The sequence below is a fragment of the Mus caroli genome, unplaced genomic scaffold (assembly GCF_978045245.1).
Source record: "Mus caroli unplaced genomic scaffold, Mus_caroli_1 scaffold_3, whole genome shotgun sequence".
NCBI lineage: Eukaryota > Metazoa > Chordata > Mammalia > Rodentia > Muridae > Mus > Mus caroli.
Window position 1 is genome coordinate 51,177,970 of NW_028227258.1, and position 19,144 is coordinate 51,197,113.

The window sequence follows — 19,144 nt, forward strand, 5'->3', positions numbered from 1 at the left end:
TGTCAGCCTTCTGTTGTGAGAGCTTTAATCCACTGAGCCAGCCCAGAAATGCCTTTTCTACCTCTGTTTTACCCAATCCAAAAGTCTGATCTCATGCTCCTTCTTATTTAATCCCTGCTTCTTAGGCTTGGAATGTTCTGGTATTTAGTTTGGGGAGTCCGTGTACATACTTTCAGAGTCACACTTAATTGCAAGGTTTGTCTTGGCTCCTGAACCTTGGCTTCTGAACCTCAGCCTCAAGTCTGTAGTGAGCATCTTAAACTTGTGTGTCCACCCCTGAGTTGCTGGTACCTTCGAAGTGCACAGTAAACGCACTCCTGTCTCCTAGTTACTCAAGCCAAGATTTCAGTCACGGACAGTCAAGGTCAAAAACACTCACTGAGTAGGAGATATTCATGACTACGTTTTAAAGACCGTTCTAACTTTTTAACTGGAGAGCAGCCTCAGCCTTGAGCTCATGATGTTACCCAGAGAACTGACCTCCAATGCTCTGCTTCTGTCTCTCCCACCACCCTTTAAGTCTTTCCTCAACGCAGAGGAGAAAGAATCTTAGTAAGATCTCCCTCTGTGCATATCACTTCTCTCAGAGCCTTTAAATGGCTTTCCATTTCTTCAGAGAAAAAGGCAAAGTGGATGCAGTAGTCCCTAAGCCTCACCTCACCTCTGCTCCCTCCCACCCCAGCTGCAGGTCAGGTCCATTGCCTGCTCTTCACCCTGTGTTCCTGCTCATCTCTATCACACACTTCCTCCCAGGGTCTCATTATATAGCCCTGGCTGCTGTGGGTTCTATCTTGTAGACCAGGCTGGCCTTGAACTCACATGGAGGTCCACCTTCCTCTGCCTCCCAAGGTCTGAGAGCATTGCCCCTGTGCTCCTGGTTTGCTTATAAAGCCACTTAAACAGCAAAGGTGTTCTGTAAGCATACATTGGTATTCCGCATGACAAAGGGCTTCCATCCTCAGGTGAGCCTTGTAAGTAAACACAGCCATTTTGTCTTAGCTGTCTTAGCTAAGACCACACAGGAAGGTTGTTTTGTAAATGAAGCTGGTAGTTTTGGAGTTACAGAAATTATTGCATTCGTACAGCAGAGAAAAACTGCAGTGTTGTCCATAGCTCAGAACTGAGGAAACGCTGTGTAGTCCTGATATTGCCCCAAGAAATTAACATTCCCAAGAACAGCTGAGTCTTCCCCACCTCTAAATGGAAGGAGGCTATTCATTAAAAGGAAAGTAATTTCACTAAGGAAATTGGTCAAAAGGCCCATTGTATGGGTTCCTCAACCTCTTGCATTGCCGTGGACTCCAGCAGAACTTGTTAAAGCTGTCATGATATTTTCTACAAACGAATTAGCTTTTCTCATCTCTTCCTGTTCTTTAAAAGAGGTGTGACTCTAGGGCGGGTGGAGTAAAGCAGCAGGTGGTGTGTGGTGTTTGTGAATTTTGTGCCTAGCTGTAGTGGCAGCTCTTTGCTTAGCAGATATGTGATGGTTGAGCTGAGTTGTTAGCATATCAGTCATCTTAAGCGATCACAGGCATCACCTCGTGCATTCAGTGCTGCTGGTGATGGTTAGGTGGTCTTCATAGTCTTTGCTATTTGGGATGAGTGCCAGGGTGTAACTCAGGCTGCCCTGGCTGAACACTGTTATCAGGTTGGCCTTGACTCCAGTCCTTCTAACCTCTGCCTTCCCAGTGCACTATACTTATTCTTAAAGCTGAGTGTCGGGTGCTGAAGTTTTGCCTTGCAAGGTGATGTTCTGTCAAGACTAAAACCTAACATTTGAGAGGAAAACGATGTTATGCTTTGGGGTTTTCTGCTTTGGGGTTTGACCCCTTAGGTAGCAGGCTGAACCTGTACTTCAGTTTGTAAATGTTTCTTCTGCCTTCTGAGATAGAGAATCCAAAAATACTCTCCTTGGTTAATCATAGGTACAAAACAGATGGGAAAGAGAAGGAGGCAGTTCTTGAAGAAGACGACGACCTGTGGGTGCGGGTTCGGCACCGGCACATCGCGGTTGTGTTGGAGTACGTGAGCTTGTTCTAACTTTGTTCTGTAGTTTTTAGGTACTAAATTACTGAAGTATATTTTATAGCCTTAAAACAGTTTTGTAAAGAACTAACTTAGACTTTTTCTGAAAATCTGGCAGGGAGATTCCAAAGCTTATGAAGGAAATTTCATCAACAAAGAAAGCTACGGAGGGGAAGGTAAGAGTCTTTCAAGGCGATGCAAGGCTACATTTTTTAAATTTATTTTTAGAGACAAAGCCTCTTGCAGCTGACCTCAGGTGAGTTTACTGTGTACCCTGAATAGGAGCACCTGCCTTAGTCTCTCCAGTACCACAGGACGCTTTATTTATGTGTGTGTCTGTGTGTGTGTGTGTCTGTGTGTGTGTGTGTCTGTGTGTGTGTCTGTGTGTGTGTCTGTATGTGTATGTCTGTGTGTCTGTGTGTGTGTGTCTGTGTGTGTGTCTCTGTGTGTGTGTCTGTGTGTGTCTCTGTGTGTGTGTCTGTGTGTGTGTCTCTGTGTGTGTGTGTGTGTGTGTCTGTGTGTGTGTGTCTGTGTGTGTGTGTCTGTGTGTGTGTCTGTGTGTGTGTGTCTGTGTGTGTGTCTGTGTGTGTGTGTCTGTGTGTGTGTGTCTGTGTGTGTGTGTGTGTGTGTGTGTCTCTGTGTGTGTGTGTCTGTATGTGTATGTGTGTGTCTCTGTGTGTGTGTGTGTGTGTGTGTGTGTGTGTGTCTGTGTGTGTCTGTGTGTGTGTGTGTGTGTGTGTGTGTGGTGGGGAGTTGGTTTCTCTCTCATCCTCACATGTATTCTCATGTAAAGCTGTCAGGCAAGTGCTTCGTCCACTCAGCCATTCTGCCGTTCCCGCAAAGGTGAATCATAAACACAGTTGACAGTGCAGAAGATGAAGATCACCATTAACTGTCTATCTGGGGACATTCTAATACTAAAGTAGAGAAAATGAAGTAGAGAAAATAAAGTCCTATGCAACCATTACCTCACTTTCAAAACTTAGTTACTCCCATTAAAATGTAGTTGTTAAAGGCCATTGAGTCAGTTTCATCAGTGCATAGAAACTGAGTTTGTTTTTGTTTTGTAAAACGGGGCTCTCACTATGTTGCCCTGGATGCCCTATGTGTTCAAGGCTGGCTGTGAACTCGCAGAGCTCTGTCTGCTCCTGAGTGCGTGTATAGAATCAGAAGACAGCTTAGTGAAGTCCGTTCTGCCCTTCCATCCTTGTGTGGGTTCTGGGGTCATGGCCAGCACTTTGACCTGTTGACCCATCCCATCGCAGCTCTGTTTAGGCCAGTTTTAGATGTAGTTTACTTGCTCACAGTTTTCATGCCCTTCTCCTTGTTTGATTTGATTTTTCCAGCTCCCTGAGCTGGGCACTCAGTACTGATGTGTAACTTCTCGCCCTCAGCGTCTATTCCAGTTATTTCCTGGTCACTGTAGCCAAGTCTCAGAGCCGGGAAAAGTGTTCTTTCTCTTTCTTTCATTTCTGGTGTTAGTTATTTGAGATGTGATCTGAATGCCTGGAGTGTTTGCTTAAGGCTTTTTGTTTTGTCTGACTCAGAATGCGGCCATGTCCTTAGCATTGAGACTCTTCTGAAATCCCTGTCAATGCCTAGCTCCCTAGTTGTTGTCCACCGGGCCTTGGAGTACTGCACCCGTAGTTGTACAGGATAGGGGTGTAAGGACAGCCACTGCAGTGCTCTTAGGTTCTGGCTGGCTCCTTTCTCCCTGTAACTCTGAGCCTGTGAAACCTGCCTAGGCACCCCTGAGGGAAGCGTCCCTAGAGACCGGCAGGCTGCGCACAGGATCAGCTGCGGGGCTGTCAGCTGTCCAGAAGGTTCTGTTTTGTCCATCTGTCCATAGGGAAGAAGAACTCAATGGCAGCTGCTTTACCGTGGCAGTCAGAAGCCCTCAAAGTTCTTTTAAAACCTAGCATGTTTATTAAACTAGCTAAGTTTCTTAAGACTTAAGAGTGTGGGTTGAACAGCTGTAATGTGGACTTTCTGAAGCACGGGTCTGTTCCTTTTGTTTGGTTCCAGACATCACTTAGCGCTCTTACCCAGCTGATGAAAAAGATGCCACACTTCCGAAAGCAGATCTCAAAGGTAAGCAGGCTGCTCTGCCTTGTCTGTGTGACGCCGTGGGCCAGCTTAGCAGGGTCCCTGGAACAGTCGCTGATACCAGCTTCCTCCCTTTACTGTAGTTCTGAGAAATGCCCAGAGTGACCAAAGCAGCCACTGACGTTCCCATCTACATCGTTTGGATTTTTTTAAATGTTTTTTAAAAAGAGACTTGTCTTGAACAGCTGAACAGACCAATTTTAGTGTTTTTTCAAACTCATAGAAAAATTCAGCGTGAGATTAACTAGTGGCATTTTGTCAACCCATATATTTCCTTAAATGAATAGTTACAAATTAGGTTTAAAATGCTTAAGGTACAGCTATCCAGATAAGTTCCCTCACTTCCTTTCCATTCTTTTCCCTTCCTGTGTCCCTCCCTCTCTCCTTCCATCCTTCCATCCAGTTAGCCATCTATCCGTTCATCTTTGGTCTGGGGGAGGTGGCTCTCATTCTAGTTCTGACTGAACTGGAGCTCACTCTACCCAAGGCTGTGGTCAGACTTGTGGCAGATCCTCCCACCTCATCCTTGAGATTTCGGGTACTGTAGGTGTGAGCCACCATGCCTAGCCCAGCCTTTTCTAGAAATCACTACCTTTTCATACTTTTATGATGTTGTATTCCAGACCTTTGTTGTGCCTCTTTAGGATTTGGCTTTTCTTTTCTCTTCCCTGTGCCTTCATTATTCTTCAGACCCCACGCAGACTCAGCACTGTGCTCTGGGTTTGCTTCTGTTGATTACGGCTAGCATGTTGACTCTCACGTCCTTTCTGTTCTTTCTTATTTTTTTAATTTTAAAGATTTATTTATTTATTATATATAAGTACACTGTAGCTGTCTTCAGACACAGTAGAAGAGGGCGTCAGATCCCATTACAGATGGTTGTGAGCCACCATGTGGTTGCTGGGAACTGAACTCAGGACCTCTGGAAGAGCAGTCAGTGCTTTAACCACTGAGCCATCTCTCCAGCCCCTCACTTCCTTTCTTGAGCTGTTTCTCTTTATTTAATGTTTCGTTTTTACACTGAAACCCATATTATCTTAAATTGGGGCTGATGAGAAGGCTCAGCAGTTAAGGGCACTGGCTGCTCTTCAGAAGGTCCCAATTCAGTTCCCAGTACCCACATGATGGCTCACAGTCATTTGTAACTCCAGTTCCACAGGATCTGATGCCCTCTTCTGGCCTCTGGGCAATAGGCACACACATAACTGCCACCCATGCAGAGAAAACACCTGTTTATTTTTAAAGTTTAATATTATCAATTATCCACACAGTCATTAGAGTGTTGTAAATAATCAGTGTCTTCTGGTTTTCAGCAAGTAGTCCATCTAAACTTAGCTGAAGACTGCATGAATAAGTTTAAGCTGAATATTGAGAAGCTCTGCAAAACTGAGCAGGTATGTACAGACCCAGAAACACCCACATCAGTAATAGATTCCCACAGTGACTTTGTAAGCTATCACATAAAGGTTTTGCTCAATACAGCGGTTGAGTTCCACAAAATCATAGACTCTTAGAAGGGACTTGCCTAGGCAGTGTTTGGTGCCTGATGGCTCTGTGTTCCTATAACAAACACTGAAATGATAGTCTACTGAGAAAAGGCTTATTTTGTCTCAAGGTTTGCTGGTTGGGTTTGGTGCTGGGGCACACTTGGTTGAGAATACTTGAGACATAGGGTATTATAAACAATTGGCTTCACTGCTTTTAGGCATGTGGCACATCATAGCAGGGATGTCTGACAGAGCACAGGAGCTCACCGCATGGTAAGGACACCAGGAGGTAGACAGAGGCGAGGACAGTTCAAAGGCACAAAAAGACCTGAAGAGCTCCCTCTAGGTCCTGCTCTCAGGTCCTCCACCTCTCAGAGACACCAGAGTCAGCCTTATCATGGGGCCCGGGGGTCACTCAGATCACACTGGGGCGCTCCAACACTGGCAGGAGTCCCTCCCCTGTGATCTGCAGCTTGAGCTCTGGAGTGCTACGCTAGTGGAGCGCTGCAGGGCTTTCTCCGGGGCTGCGGTGCATGTGAGATGTCCCACAGAACTCTGCACCCCACGTTTCTGTTTTGATTCTCTTGGTTTTTGTTGTTTTTTTAAATATTCCTAACCTGTTCAGAATATGACACTAGGAGATATAGAATGCATGTTGCACGCAGTACTAACTATTCTGGTAGCCATGCTACAAAGTTAAAAAGAAGCGCAAGTAGTTGTGGTGGTAAATTTAACTTAACCCAATGTGTTCACACTATTGTTTGAACATGTGCTTAATATTAAAGCTGTTGATGAGGTACTTTCTGTTCTTTCACAAATATTCAGAAGTCCATTGTTTTGCACCCAGAGCCCATCCTGACTCCGATGGAGCAAACCAGAAGTGCGCAGACTCTCATTCTTGGTGGCAACCTCAGAGTCTAGCTCGGGTCCACATGACTCTCTCCCGCTGATGGCTTTATGACCTTTTATGTTTTGTGAAATGAATACTTTGCATCTAACGTTGCCATCTCCTGTGAAATACCATCTGTTCCACCAAAATCTGACAGTTTAATAATAGCTACTTTTATCAGCAAAGCAAGCATGGATGGTAGAGCACTGTCTGCATTTTACTGTCGTTAGGACCTGGCACTTGGAACAGATGCTGAAGGCCAGCGGGTGAAGGACTCCATGCTGGTGCTCCTCCCAGTGCTGCTCAACAAAAACCATGACAACTGCGACAAAATACGGGCAGTCCTGCTCTACATCTTTGGGATTAATGGTAATGGGAATGGAGTGCGCACCTACTCGGTCCCAAGACTGCATTAAAGTCCTAGCTCTAAAATCACTCAGCGTAGTCACACTTTACATTCAGTTGGTATAAATTATTTTTGTGTGTGTGGGAATGGTACGGTACGTGTCACAGCCTGTGACTGGAGGTGATTTTATTTCCAGATTACAGCACCCGCAGGCATGGCCAGTCCCCACGTGGTATCTACTCTGTGATCTTGCAGTTCTGGTTACATTTTCAGTTTCCATTTTCTCCTTCACCATGTGGGTTTCAGGGATCAAACCCAGGCTGTTGGTCTTGGAAGAAAGCACTGTTAGCCTCTGAGCCATCTCCCTGCCCCACAAGTCACATTTTCTTTTTTTTTTTTTTTTTTTTTTTGGTTTTTTTCAAGACAGGGTTTCTCTGTGTAGCCCTGGCTGACCTGGAACTCACTTTGTAGACCAGGTTAATCTCGAACTCAGAAATCCACCTGCCTCTGCCTCCCGAGTGCTGGGATTTAAAGGCGTGGGCCACCACGCCCGGCTAAGTCACATTTTCATAAGTAGCTTGTTACTACTCAACATAAGGGAGTTGTGGAGACCTCAAAAGTAATGTTTAGTAAGGTGGAGATAACAGAACTGTCTTAGAAAGCTGAGAGAAGCCTGGAGGGATAGCATTCCTTTAAGCTTTAGTCCCTGTGTGAGTCCTTCGGTTGTAGAGTTGGTGTCCATAGCAGGGATCTGACTGCACGCCTGTCTCGCTTCCCTAAGGAACCACTGAAGAAAATCTGGACAGACTGATCCACAATGTAAAGATAGAAGATGATAGTGATATGATTCGTAACTGGAGCCACCTTGGTGTTCCCATTGTTCCCCCAGTAAGGAAGTCTGTGTGTCTCTGTCTGTCTGTCTGCCTCTGTCTGTGTGTCTGTATGTTTGTCTGTATGTGTATCTGTCTGTCTGTCTTTGTGTGGGTGGGCATATATTAACTACTTTTGAAGTCAGACACACTGCCATTCCTCCATGAGGTCTCTGTAAACTACTTTTGTATATGAGAATCTTGACTTCATCTTACAGAATTTGATTATTAAGTAAGCAACTATGGTTTTTTTGTTTTGTTCTTGTTTACATTTTCTGAGACAAGGTTTCATGTAGTCTAGGCTGGCCTCAAACTTACTATGGGAACCAAGGATAACCTTGAACTCTGTCTTTACCTTTCAGTGATGGCTACAGTTGTGTGCTACCACGCCCAGTGTCTGTGTTGCTGAGAACTACTGGGCAGGCGAGCGAGCACTCTTACCCGAGCTGTGTGCCCAGCCCAGAGTTTTGTTTTCATATGTAACCTGAGTGCATAAAGTTTTCTAGTGAGTTTGTATTTTCTGGCGTCTACTGTAATTTGCTCCTTACACTTGTCTCTTTATGAGTCATGTGTGCCAATGGCTGCATCTTACATGCAGCCTTTTCTACACACTGCTGCGGTACACCGTGCTGCTGTCCTGTGACCAGCATGTCCCAACCTAATGTGGTGCTTTTTTCTTTTTCTTTTTTAAAGTAGGCAGTTTTGCTGTAATTAAAGCTTTGTTAGAAAATATAATTATATTATTGAATGAAATTATTTGTCCCTTCAATTATATCAGTCCCAACAAGCCAAGCCACTGAGGAAGGATCGGTCTGCGGAAGAGACTTTTCAGCTTTCTCGATGGACACCTTTTATCAAAGATATCATGGAGGTAAACGTCCCAACCTGCCTGCTGACCCCTGAGCGCCTCCTGCGGGTCATTCCTTCCACTTCCACTTCGTTTACCTGCTGCTGTGGCCTGGCTCTCAGGTGCTGTGGCCAGGCTCTCAGCTCTGCAGTGCTGGGGAGGTCACACGACGTCTGGGTCTGCTGGGACTTTATAGGCAGAAAAGCTTCTTTTTTTTTTTTTTTTTTTTTTTTGGTTTTTCGAGACAGGGTTTCTCTGTGTAGCCCTGGCTGTCCTGGAACTCACTCTGTAGACCAGGCTGGCCTCGAACTCAGAAATCCGCCTGCCTCTGCTGGGATTAAAGGCGTGCACCACCACGCCCGGCTGGCAGAGAAGCTTCTTGACGTCTTAAGGACCTCAGAGCAGTTCTCCACTGCCTATGAATGAATAAATAAATAAATAAATAAATAAGCACATGCCTGCTTCATGAAAAGAGTCGCTGAGTGAATATGCTTTTAGTGCTGCGGGATCTTAAGAAAATAATATTAATTTGTAGGAATTATAAACTGAACTAATTTTAAAATTGCCTTAGGCGCTAAATATAAAACATTTTTTCTAGCTTTCCTCTGACTAATTATAGTTGTAATTTCTACTTTCCTTTGTGTGCTAATAGTTTTACTAGTTTCCCAATTTTCAAAATTTTATGTCATCTGCAAATGCATGAGCATATTGGAAAAGTCCAAAGAACTTAGACTTTGTCCGCTGCACTGTAAGTCACCTCCCACCCCGGCAATGACTACAGAAGTGGTTATTTCTTTTCTTTTGTAAGATTTACTTTATGTATGCGAGTACACTGTCGCTTTCTTCAGAAATACCAGAAGAGGGCAACAGATCCCATTACAGATGTGAGCCACCATGTGGTTGCTGAGATTTGAACTCAGGACGTCTGGAAGAGCAGTCAGTTCTCTTAACCATTGAGCCACCTCTCCAGCCCCCCAAAATAGTTTTTCTTATGATTGTTTTCAAAATGAAAACCAACCTGTTTAAACCCTCTGGCAAGGCTTGCATGTGAAGCCCAGAGACTGCGCTTGGAGCTGTGGCTGACCTGGGCTGTTAGGTTTTCTCCTAACTTAAAACAGTGCTTCTTCCCCTGGCAGTCGCACTAAACCCTCCTGAGTTGCTTTTCCTTCTTGTGTCCACTTTTCACTACCTTTGTGCATCATCTAGAAAGCAAGTTGATTGACTAATAAAAAGTGTAACTATAGTAAATTGTGAACATAACCCATCGATTGACCAAACATATATTACTGTATTAATAAAGCATTCATAATCTGTTTATTCATCATAAACATATACAAAGGTATATCATAAAACATAGCCCTGAGAAAAGAAGGGTTTTTGTTGTTTTTTTTAAAACGTAGCAAACAGGAAAACATTCCATAATCAGTGGACTGCCTTCAGTGTCTCGAGGTTAGGTATGTGCATTCTGTTTTGAGGAAGTGCTATGAAGGACCGTGGCCTGTGGTGCCGTTGAGAAACCTCTCGCTTCCCTAGAGCTGGACAGTCCTCAGCATTGCAGAACCTTCCAGTAAAGAAAGGCAGATCTCAAATGCACATTTAATATGTAGTATGTAAACTAGTACATTAGTTTTTAATTTGTTTTTATTATTTTAACTAGGCGTGTATATGTGTGGGCATGTGCACACGAGTGCAGGTGCTCACGGAAGCCAGAGGCATTGATGCCCTGGAGCTGGAGTTGAGGCAGTTGTGAGTGTCGCTGTGTGGGTACTGGGACCTGAATTTCAGTCCTCCAGAGGGACAGTGATTCGCTTAACCACTGAGCCGTCACTAGTCCTAGTGTATTGATTTCTATTGCAGTCAGTATTCATAGGTATAAAGAAGGGATAATCTTAATATTTATGCACCTTTAATGTTCATCAAGCTGTGTGTAAAACAAATTCCTGAAATTTTCTTGATGGTGTTAATAATTTTCTTCCCTAGGATGCCATTGATAATAGATTAGATTCCAAAGAGTGGCCGTATTGTTCCCGGTGCCCAGCAGTGTGGAATGGCTCTGGAGCTGTGAGGTAAGCCTGTAAGCGGAAGCCACCGTGGTGGTTTGCTGGGACGATATAGATCAATGGTTAATGCTGCACAGCGCTCTCCTTGAACAAGGGTCCTTCCTGTGTGAAACATAGAGTAACATAAAAGGTAGTTTTTCTTCAATTGTAACCTAGTTAAATAAGTTCAGGAAAGCATACTTTATAATGCAGGATACTTTCATAAAACTGCATCACCTCCCACAGCTTCTTTACAGCATAGCTGCTTCCTTATCTCCCTCTGGTTTGTTCTGGTTTCTTCTTGTTTTTCTTTTCCTCTTTTCTTTTCTTTTCTTTGCTTTCCTTTCCTTTTCTTTTCTTTTCTTTTCTTTCCTTCTCTCTCCTTTTCTTCTTCTTTCTTTCTCTTTCTTTCTTTGTTTCTTTCTTCCTTTCTTTTTGGAGGCAGGATCTCACTCTGTAGTCTGACAGCTAATCCTTCTCTGAGTAACCACACCCAACTTGATTTAACCCTTTTGATAATTGTGTTAATTATTTTCAACTTCAGAGACACAATGTTCTCGTGCATGCCCCTGCAGTCAGAGCCCGGCTTAACAAATTAAATATAATCCAGGCTTCCTGGGTTTCAAGCTCTGAGGTTACTCTCCCTTTTTATCAGATCTGTCGTAGTTTGATCATTATCTGCATGTCCCTACCTTTTCTGCCTGCCCTGCGTAATGTATTGAATTGTTCCTGTGTGTGGATGCACACATGACAGAGCATGGCCCGAGGTCAGAAGACAACTTACAGGGAACAGTTCTCTCCCTCCCCCAAGCGGGCCCTGAACATTGAACCCAGGCGTCAGGTGTGCAGCCACTCATGACCCATGTGGGGCTTTTTCTTGAGATTTGGCTTCTATCACATGGACTGTGCTATGTGGACACACAGGTCTCTCCTGTTTACTCTTCCTGGGGTTTGCTGTGTTGCCTGCATCTTCATCAGATAAACAGGGTTTGGGGTATTGTATTTCTGAGGTATTTTGTTGTTTCTGGAGTCATTGGGGTTCTGCCTCTCCTCTCTCCTCCCCCCCCTCCCCTCCCCTTTCCCGTACCTGTTTATCGTAGTTCCTTCAAATAGCACAGCCACTCGAGCTCATCTCTGACTCCATGTTTCATTGTGTGGCAGATTGGTTCTTGTGGTTTCCATTTCTGCTTTTGTTTTTGTGGTTTGTGGTGCTGAAGGCGAAACCTAGGCAAGCACTGACTGCTGCTTCCTCACCAACTTTCCTATCGTTTCTGCTGAACCACAATCTTACATTCAGATAGATATCGATACATAGATATGATGTAGATATAATCTGCTTTAAAGTCTTTGCTCAATCCAATCTCTACTTTTACAAAACTAAGTTTCTACCACACTGTTTCTTTCTATATCTACAACCTTTGATTGAAACAGACCCTTCAGCAACTCTGAGGTGCTTTCTGTGGTGAGTTTTCATGCTTAAGTCTGTTTCGTTTTCAATTTTTGAGACAGTTTCTCTGTGTAACCCTGGCTGTCCTAGAACTTACTCTGTAGATCAGGCTAGCTTTGAACTCAGAGATCTGCCTGCCTCTGTCTCCCTAGTGCTGGATATATGTAGGTTGGGGGAAGTATGTGCATGTGTGTGCAGGTGTCCACAGAACCCAGAGATGTCTGGGTCCCCTGGGGTTGGAGTCACAGGTGTGGACCATATCCTCTGTGAGAGCAATACTGACGCTCTAAGCCATCTCCAGCCCATGGTGGTAGCAATTTGTGTAGACGTAACCTGTTGGCTTTCTCTCTTGCTGTGTATGGCCACTTCGGTCTTTTGAGTTTTGTTTTTCAGCTTGGCTTGGTGGTTGTTTGTGTCTGTGTAGTTGCAGTCAGCCAGTTGTCTGGGCAGACATTGTCAGACACTTGAGGCATGCCCCTTCCATCCTCCACTGATCACTGAGGATTTAGGGATACACTGATCTTCCAGAGGACCCAGGTTCATCCCAGCACCCACACGGCGACTCACAACCATCCGTGACTCCTGTCCCACAGGATCCAGCACCCTTCTCTGGCCTCCACAGGCCCTGCATGCACATGGTGCACAGTGGACTTACATGTAGGCAAAACACCCATACACAAAATAAATTTTTTTTTTAAATCTTAAATGTTAAAATAAAATGTTAGCTTTATAAATAAAAATACTAAGCCTAGACTGTGGTTTTTATTATACTTTTTGGAAATAAGGTTTTATATATGTCTCCTAGATCTAGCCTTGATCTTTTTCCTACTGTCTCACCACAAATAAAACTATGTGATTTATTCAAATTGAAATCTGAAAGGGGGGTGTGCAATCTTTGCCTAAATTACTGTAGGGAAACCGCACCACGGTTAGATTGCTTCATTATTGCTTCCAAAGGTGAGTTTGAGATGCACGCCGCGTGGCTTTGGGAGTGCTGACAGCATGTTTGCTTTGTGTTTTACTTTCTAGTGCTCGCCAGAAACCCAGAACTAACTACTTAGAGCTGGACCGGAAAAATGGGTCAAGGCTGATTATTTTTGTAATTGGAGGAATTACGTACTCTGAGATGCGGTGTGCTTATGAAGTTTCCCAGGCACATAAATCCTGTGAGGTTATTATTGGTAAGATTTTCATCTTTTTTGTTTGTTAATGTTTAAGACAAGATTATGCATGGGAAAATTTAAGACTATTATTACATGCAGAAAAAGAATTAATTATAAAACATTTGTAAAATTGCCTGAAGGTTTTTTTTTTCCCTGGTTGGTATTTTAATAGTCTTATATTTAAATATTCCAATTTTAGGAGCTTGAGCTTGCTCCTTTAAAACTGTGTCTTCTGATTTTATTTGCTTGGATCATTAAAAAGCTTTTGTGACATATTAATACATTTTTACTTCAGAAGCATTGGGTTTTGTGTATATGGATCTGACATTGGTGAGGAGCTTTAAAATATCAGTCTGGACCAGCAAGAGGGCTCAGTGGGTAAAAAAAAAATTTCTGACAAGTCTAAGAACCTTCACTACCAGAGCTCACGGTGGCGGGAGAAAGCCTGCTCCTGAAAGGCAGCCTCTGGCCTCCACGCGAGAGCCACGACGTGCACGTGCACACACGTGTACATGCATGTGCACACACGGTCCTAGTAAAGTAAATTAGAATGTTTTCCAGTGAAGCCGCTGCAGATAGATAGCCTCCTAGCCCAGACAGCTGCAGGAGTTGTATGGCCTGCTTACAGTCTCTGTGTGAAAATGACAACTACTGCAGTTCTGTTACGAGGCTAGAAAAATCCATTTTTCTCTTTACTAGACACCAATAAAGTACAAATCAGACAAAACACTTGTGATGGGCAAAATTTCTGAAGAGTTACTGAGCACGCTCAGTGACAAGGGTTGATGTGAATTTTGGAGACCTGCTGTTGGAAGTATTGTTCAAATGTACCAAACATTTGTATATGAAAGGGACGAGATCTTAAGCCAAAGAAAATGATTTTATTCTGACAATTTGCAATCTCTTCCACCAGGTTCCACACATATTTTAACGCCCAGAAAGCTCCTGGATGATATAAAAATGCTGAATAAATCAAAGGATAAAGTTTCCTTTAAGGATGAGTAACTTTTTATGGTTGTCGTTTAGAGGTTTTGTTAATACGATCGGCTAAAGCAAATGTTGCTGTTGTAACTTAAGCGGTGTAAATAGTGTATGGAGTGATGTGGTTTTCAAGTGCACATCTTACAGAAGTTTATGTGTTAAGGATTTGCCATTTCTAATAATTTAAATACTGTTGCTGCTTTGTACAAGATCTGACACTACAGGGCTTTCTAATCAGGATGTTTTCACCCTAGGGACAGATCTGTTAGGAGGGATGGGTAGTTTTTACAGCCAGCTGTATACATACTAGTTACTCACTGTATACTTACGCTGAAATACAGTGTTGGGGGCAAAATGATTTTGAATGAAGAGATTATAAAAGTAAAAACTGTAAATGTATGTATGATAGAATTATTTCTTATAAGTGCAGTTTCTTAAAACTGAGATTCATAATTTTTTATGTGTAAAATAATTCCAGTGTTTAATATGATTACACTGTGTATATTATCTGCAAAATAATTCTAAAGAACACAATTTTATATGTTTGAGATCATGTCTGCTTAAGTTAGACACCAAAAATAATCATGAACATTCTAAGAGAAAATAAATACATTATTACATTATTGTCAAATTTTTCTGAGTTTTTCTTTCTTTCTTTTTTTTTTTTTTTTTTTTTTGACTCTGAATTGGAGCTAGAAAGAAGCAAAAGAAGATCCTGCAATATTCCCATGAATACAATACCTGATGGTTTTCAAAAACAATGTATTATCTGTGAGGTTGGGTAATATACATAGGCCCATAGGTATGTGCATTACAGAAGAGAGTGTTCTAGTTAGGGTTTCTATTGCTGTGAACAGACCCCATGACCAGGTAACTCTTACAAAGGACATTTAATTGGGGCTGGCTTACAGTTCAGAGGTTCAATCCATTATTGTCACAGCAGGAAGCATGGCATCATGCAAGCAGGCATGGTGCTGGAGGAGCTGAGAGTTCTACATCTTGACCTGAAGGCAGCCAGCAATAGACTGTAATTCCACACTGGATGATGCTTAAGCATAGGAGACCCTAAAGTTCACCCCTACAGTGACACACTTCCTCCATCAAGGCCACACCTACTCCAACAAGGCCATGTCTCTTAATAGTGAGTGCCATTCCCTGTGGGCCAAGCATTCAAACACATGGCTCTATGAGGGCCATACCTATTCAGACCACCACAGGGGGTCTTTATTTCAGATCTCTGCCTGACCTCAGAGCATTCTAACTTTGAATTGCTCCTGCAGACTTTTATTTTTACAGGGAATGCTGCACTCTGTGGTTGTGAACGTCTGCCAACTTACATAAATATTCCATAATGCAAATTGCTACCAGTGGCACAGCATGTGTGTGCTTGCACTGTTAGTGGATGGCATCACTGTTGTTGTTTCTTCCAATGCTAGGGATTGAACACAGGGCCTCACAGTGTTCAAGTGCTCTACCACTGAGCCATGTCCCAGCACTGCTTCACAACTGTATTAGTCAGGGTTCTCTAGCGAACACAACTTACAGACTGTGTTAGCTCTCAATAGATAGATAGATAGATAGATTGAGTGAAGTATTAGAGGAAGAGAGAGATCAGAGAGATTTATTGGAATGGCTTATAGGCTGTGGTCCAGCAAACCCAACAATGACTGGCTGTACACAGAAGTCTAACTATCCAGTAGTTGTTCAGCTGGTCTTCAGTATGTGCCAGAGTCCTGAAGAAGTAGGCTCTAATGCCAGTAAAGGAATTGACTTGCTAGGAAGGGCAAAAGCAAGCAGGCAAAAAGCAAGGTGTCCTTCTTTCATGATCTTTATATAGGCCTCCAGCAGAAGGTCGGGCCCAGATCAAGGGTGGGCCTTCCCAGGTCAAATGGTCTGGATTGAAAGTGTGTCCTCTGGACTCAGAGGTCCAGCTTAGCAGTGGGTCTTTCCATTCAAATGACTTAAGTAAGCACAAATCCCTTGCAGGTGTGTCCAGCCATTTCTGGGTTTTAGCTGATTCCAGATGTTGTCAAGTTGACAGCCAGGAATAGCCATCACGGTGGTTATGCAAACATAGCTTTTCCATTTTGGGCTTCAGAATTGCACTCTTAAGATTATAAATTCACACAGTTCCTTTGATACGGTTTTGACTTTTTGCAGTTCCTTTCAACCATCTGGAATTGATGTTGCTGTAGGAATGTGTATGTTTAATATTGTCTCCCGGCAGTTGGCGTTGTTGTGCCTTGCTTCCTTCCCACCATAGCACTGAGAGGAAAAGCTTGGAAGGGAAGCTTTATAGACTCTGAAGCAGAGGTCTGCCATTCATAGGCATTTCTTTTGTCGGTGTTTGGAAGGCAGGAGGGAGGTGGAGCACCTCTCCAGCTGCACTAGTGAAGCCAGTTGTAGCAGCTCCACCCAATGCTAAAGCCCTGCTACCTGCCTCCTACCTGTGACACAGCGCTCACTCCCTGTCCTCTTGCTCATAGATGGTGACAGTGACCTAGTTTCTATTTTCTGTTACTGCATGCTTATATGTATATAAATGTATATAAATACATGATCCTAAATATAACCTGGTTAGCCTGTATAGTACTTTCTCTGAAATGCCTTTAACATAGAGGATGGGGCTGGAGAGGTGGCTCAGAGCTTAAGAGCATGGACTGCTCTTCCAGAGGACTTGGGTTCAATTCGCAGCAACCACGTAAGTGGCCGTCACATGTATATACAAGGGTGCAGAACACTCAAAGTTAATCAGAAAATCTTTAAAGAAAAAAAAAAAAAAAAGATGCCTACAGAACTTTGTTTCCTAAAGAATTCCATGGTGTGGCTTCCCTCTTGTAAGGAAACTGACTGTTCACAGGAGCCCTGACCTCAGGCAGGGATGAGCCCCTGGACTCAGTATCAGCGATACAGTTTTACATAACTAGCTGGTTTTTCTGGTTTGCTAATGGGACAGAACTACAAGAAAGGACAGCCCTGAGCTGGAAGACAGGAGAGCACAGGTTACAGATTGAGCAAGTCAGAACTTGGTGGGTGTTCTCCCAGAAAAAAAGACCCAGATCTTACTCTGTAGCCTTGACTGTCTTTCATGGCATTGCCCCATTCCTTTATTTCTTGAGTTAAGTACGTTTCAGTAAGTCAGCATAATGATCAAAAAAAGAAAATGAGTTTGCAGGATCTAGGATTGCCTGGACTTGTCTCGAGGAATCCATGATTGATTGATTTATATTTTAGTTATTTTGCCTATATGGGTGCCTGTGTACCACGTGAGTGCAGTGCCTGTGGAGACCAGAAGAGGGTGTCAGATCCCCCGGAACAGGAATAACAAGCTTCTGTGAGCCTCCATGTGGGTCCTAGCAATCAAACCTGAACCGTCTGGAGAAGCAGTCAGCTCTCTTAACTGCTGAGCCATCTCTCCAGCCCATATCCCTGAACGCTTATCGAAAAATGTGCAAAATTGTGTAAATGCAGTTATCCCTAAGGGAAGAAAGGCTTGGTAGCTTTACCAGGGTCTCAGAGGCAGAACGCCAAACACATTAGGGACGGATGAGTTACACAAGAAAGTTTAAACCGAGCCAGAGAAGTGTGCGTTAAAGCATTTCATTACAGCCATTTAGCTTTTGTGTGCGTGTATGGTTGCTTATCACATGCATGCCTTATGCCCACAGAGGCCAGCGAGAGTTGGCTTCCCTGGAACAGGACTTACAGACAGTTGTGGGCTCCCATGTGTGTGTTGGAAATTGAACCCAGGTCCTCTGGAAAAGCAGTCTTTAACTGCTGAGCCATCTTTCCAGCACAGCACAAAGTGTACAGTTTTACATTTTCAGCTAATTATTTTTTATTGGGGCTGGGGGGCTGGTGTTGGGAAAGGTCAGAGTACCGCTTGTGGGAATCAGCTGTCTGTGCCATATGGATTGCAGCTGGGGTTGTCAGGCTTGGCCGAAGGTGCCTTTTCTTAGCCATTTCAGCAGCCCAGCAGTGTGCGATTCTAAATTTGAGGGTGGGGTAATGACACTTGTCAGGTATTGTCAAGTCCTAGTTAATGCAGTCATGCTCTGAGGAGAGACAGCCCAGGTTACAGAGTCTACAGGTACCCTTGTAAGTCCCAGGGCTTTTACAGGCCATTGCCTGTGTTACAGTCTCACCATGAAGTGCTCCCATAGGCCATGTCTTCATTGATAGTCACTCCCTAGTTGCTGGTGCCATTTTGGGAAACTGAAGAACCTGTAAGAGGTATAGCCAACCTGACAGAAGACGACCAACCTGCTACTGAGAGCAGTGAGCCTTGGAAGGTGAGCCATGGCCTGAGAGGTCCCTGCCATGCTCTTCTGCTTCCTGGGCCACCATGATGAGAACAGTCTCTGCCACACTCTGTCATCATGAGCTGATCTGCCATACCAGCTGGGATGCTCTGAAAGCCTCCAAAACCATGAGCCAAAATACACCTTCCCTCCCTTGAGTTGTTTCTAGCACAACATAGATGTATATCTACGTTATCAGTGGCAGGTCATAGCACCGCAAAACGTAACTAACACAAAACATTTTATCAGAATAGTCTTCCAGTACATTGAGTTGGATGATCTGATTGGCTTTTGGCGCAGTCGTGAATTGGGGAGCATTAAAAGCATAGAGTGCATCAAGAGAGCCTACGGACAGAAAGCCAGGACCAAAAAAGCCAGTTGGTGCTGTCAGTCCTGTCCCTGGTGTAGGGCAAAGCAGAGATTTCTTTAGCATGCTACCGCAGATTGGCTAGCCCTTGTCTGAGTGGTGACTGAATCTCCTGGTTTAAAAATGAACTTAGTGGCCCAGTTTTACACCCAGGTGAGTGCTTAGCCCCTAGCATGAGTGGCTTTGTTCTGGTTTGCTCTGTTGAAGCCCAATATAGGAGCTTGGGAAAATAAATGACCCCCTCCCCCACCCTCGCATTGCTGTTTTCAGCAAGTCT

The 19,144-nt window shown here is 43.8% G+C and overlaps 1 protein-coding gene across 1 annotated transcript in view; it reads left to right on the forward strand.

The window, feature by feature from the left end:
• The window catches only part of Stxbp3 (syntaxin binding protein 3), a 48,508-nt gene extending 33,686 nt beyond the window's left edge, over window positions 1-14,822 (forward strand). Inside the window, exons 10-19 of the mRNA XM_021157487.3 lie at window positions 1,926-2,021; window positions 2,144-2,201; window positions 4,051-4,116; window positions 5,445-5,525; window positions 6,738-6,876; window positions 7,635-7,741; window positions 8,501-8,593; window positions 10,550-10,635; window positions 13,085-13,236; window positions 14,132-14,822. Coding sequence (XP_021013146.1) covers window positions 1,926-2,021; window positions 2,144-2,201; window positions 4,051-4,116; window positions 5,445-5,525; window positions 6,738-6,876; window positions 7,635-7,741; window positions 8,501-8,593; window positions 10,550-10,635; window positions 13,085-13,236; window positions 14,132-14,223 — 970 coding nt within the window. The 3' untranslated portion in view covers window positions 14,224-14,822. The remainder of the gene's footprint in view (window positions 1-1,925; window positions 2,022-2,143; window positions 2,202-4,050; window positions 4,117-5,444; window positions 5,526-6,737; window positions 6,877-7,634; window positions 7,742-8,500; window positions 8,594-10,549; window positions 10,636-13,084; window positions 13,237-14,131) is intronic.
• Window positions 14,823-19,144: the final 4,322 nt, after the last annotated feature.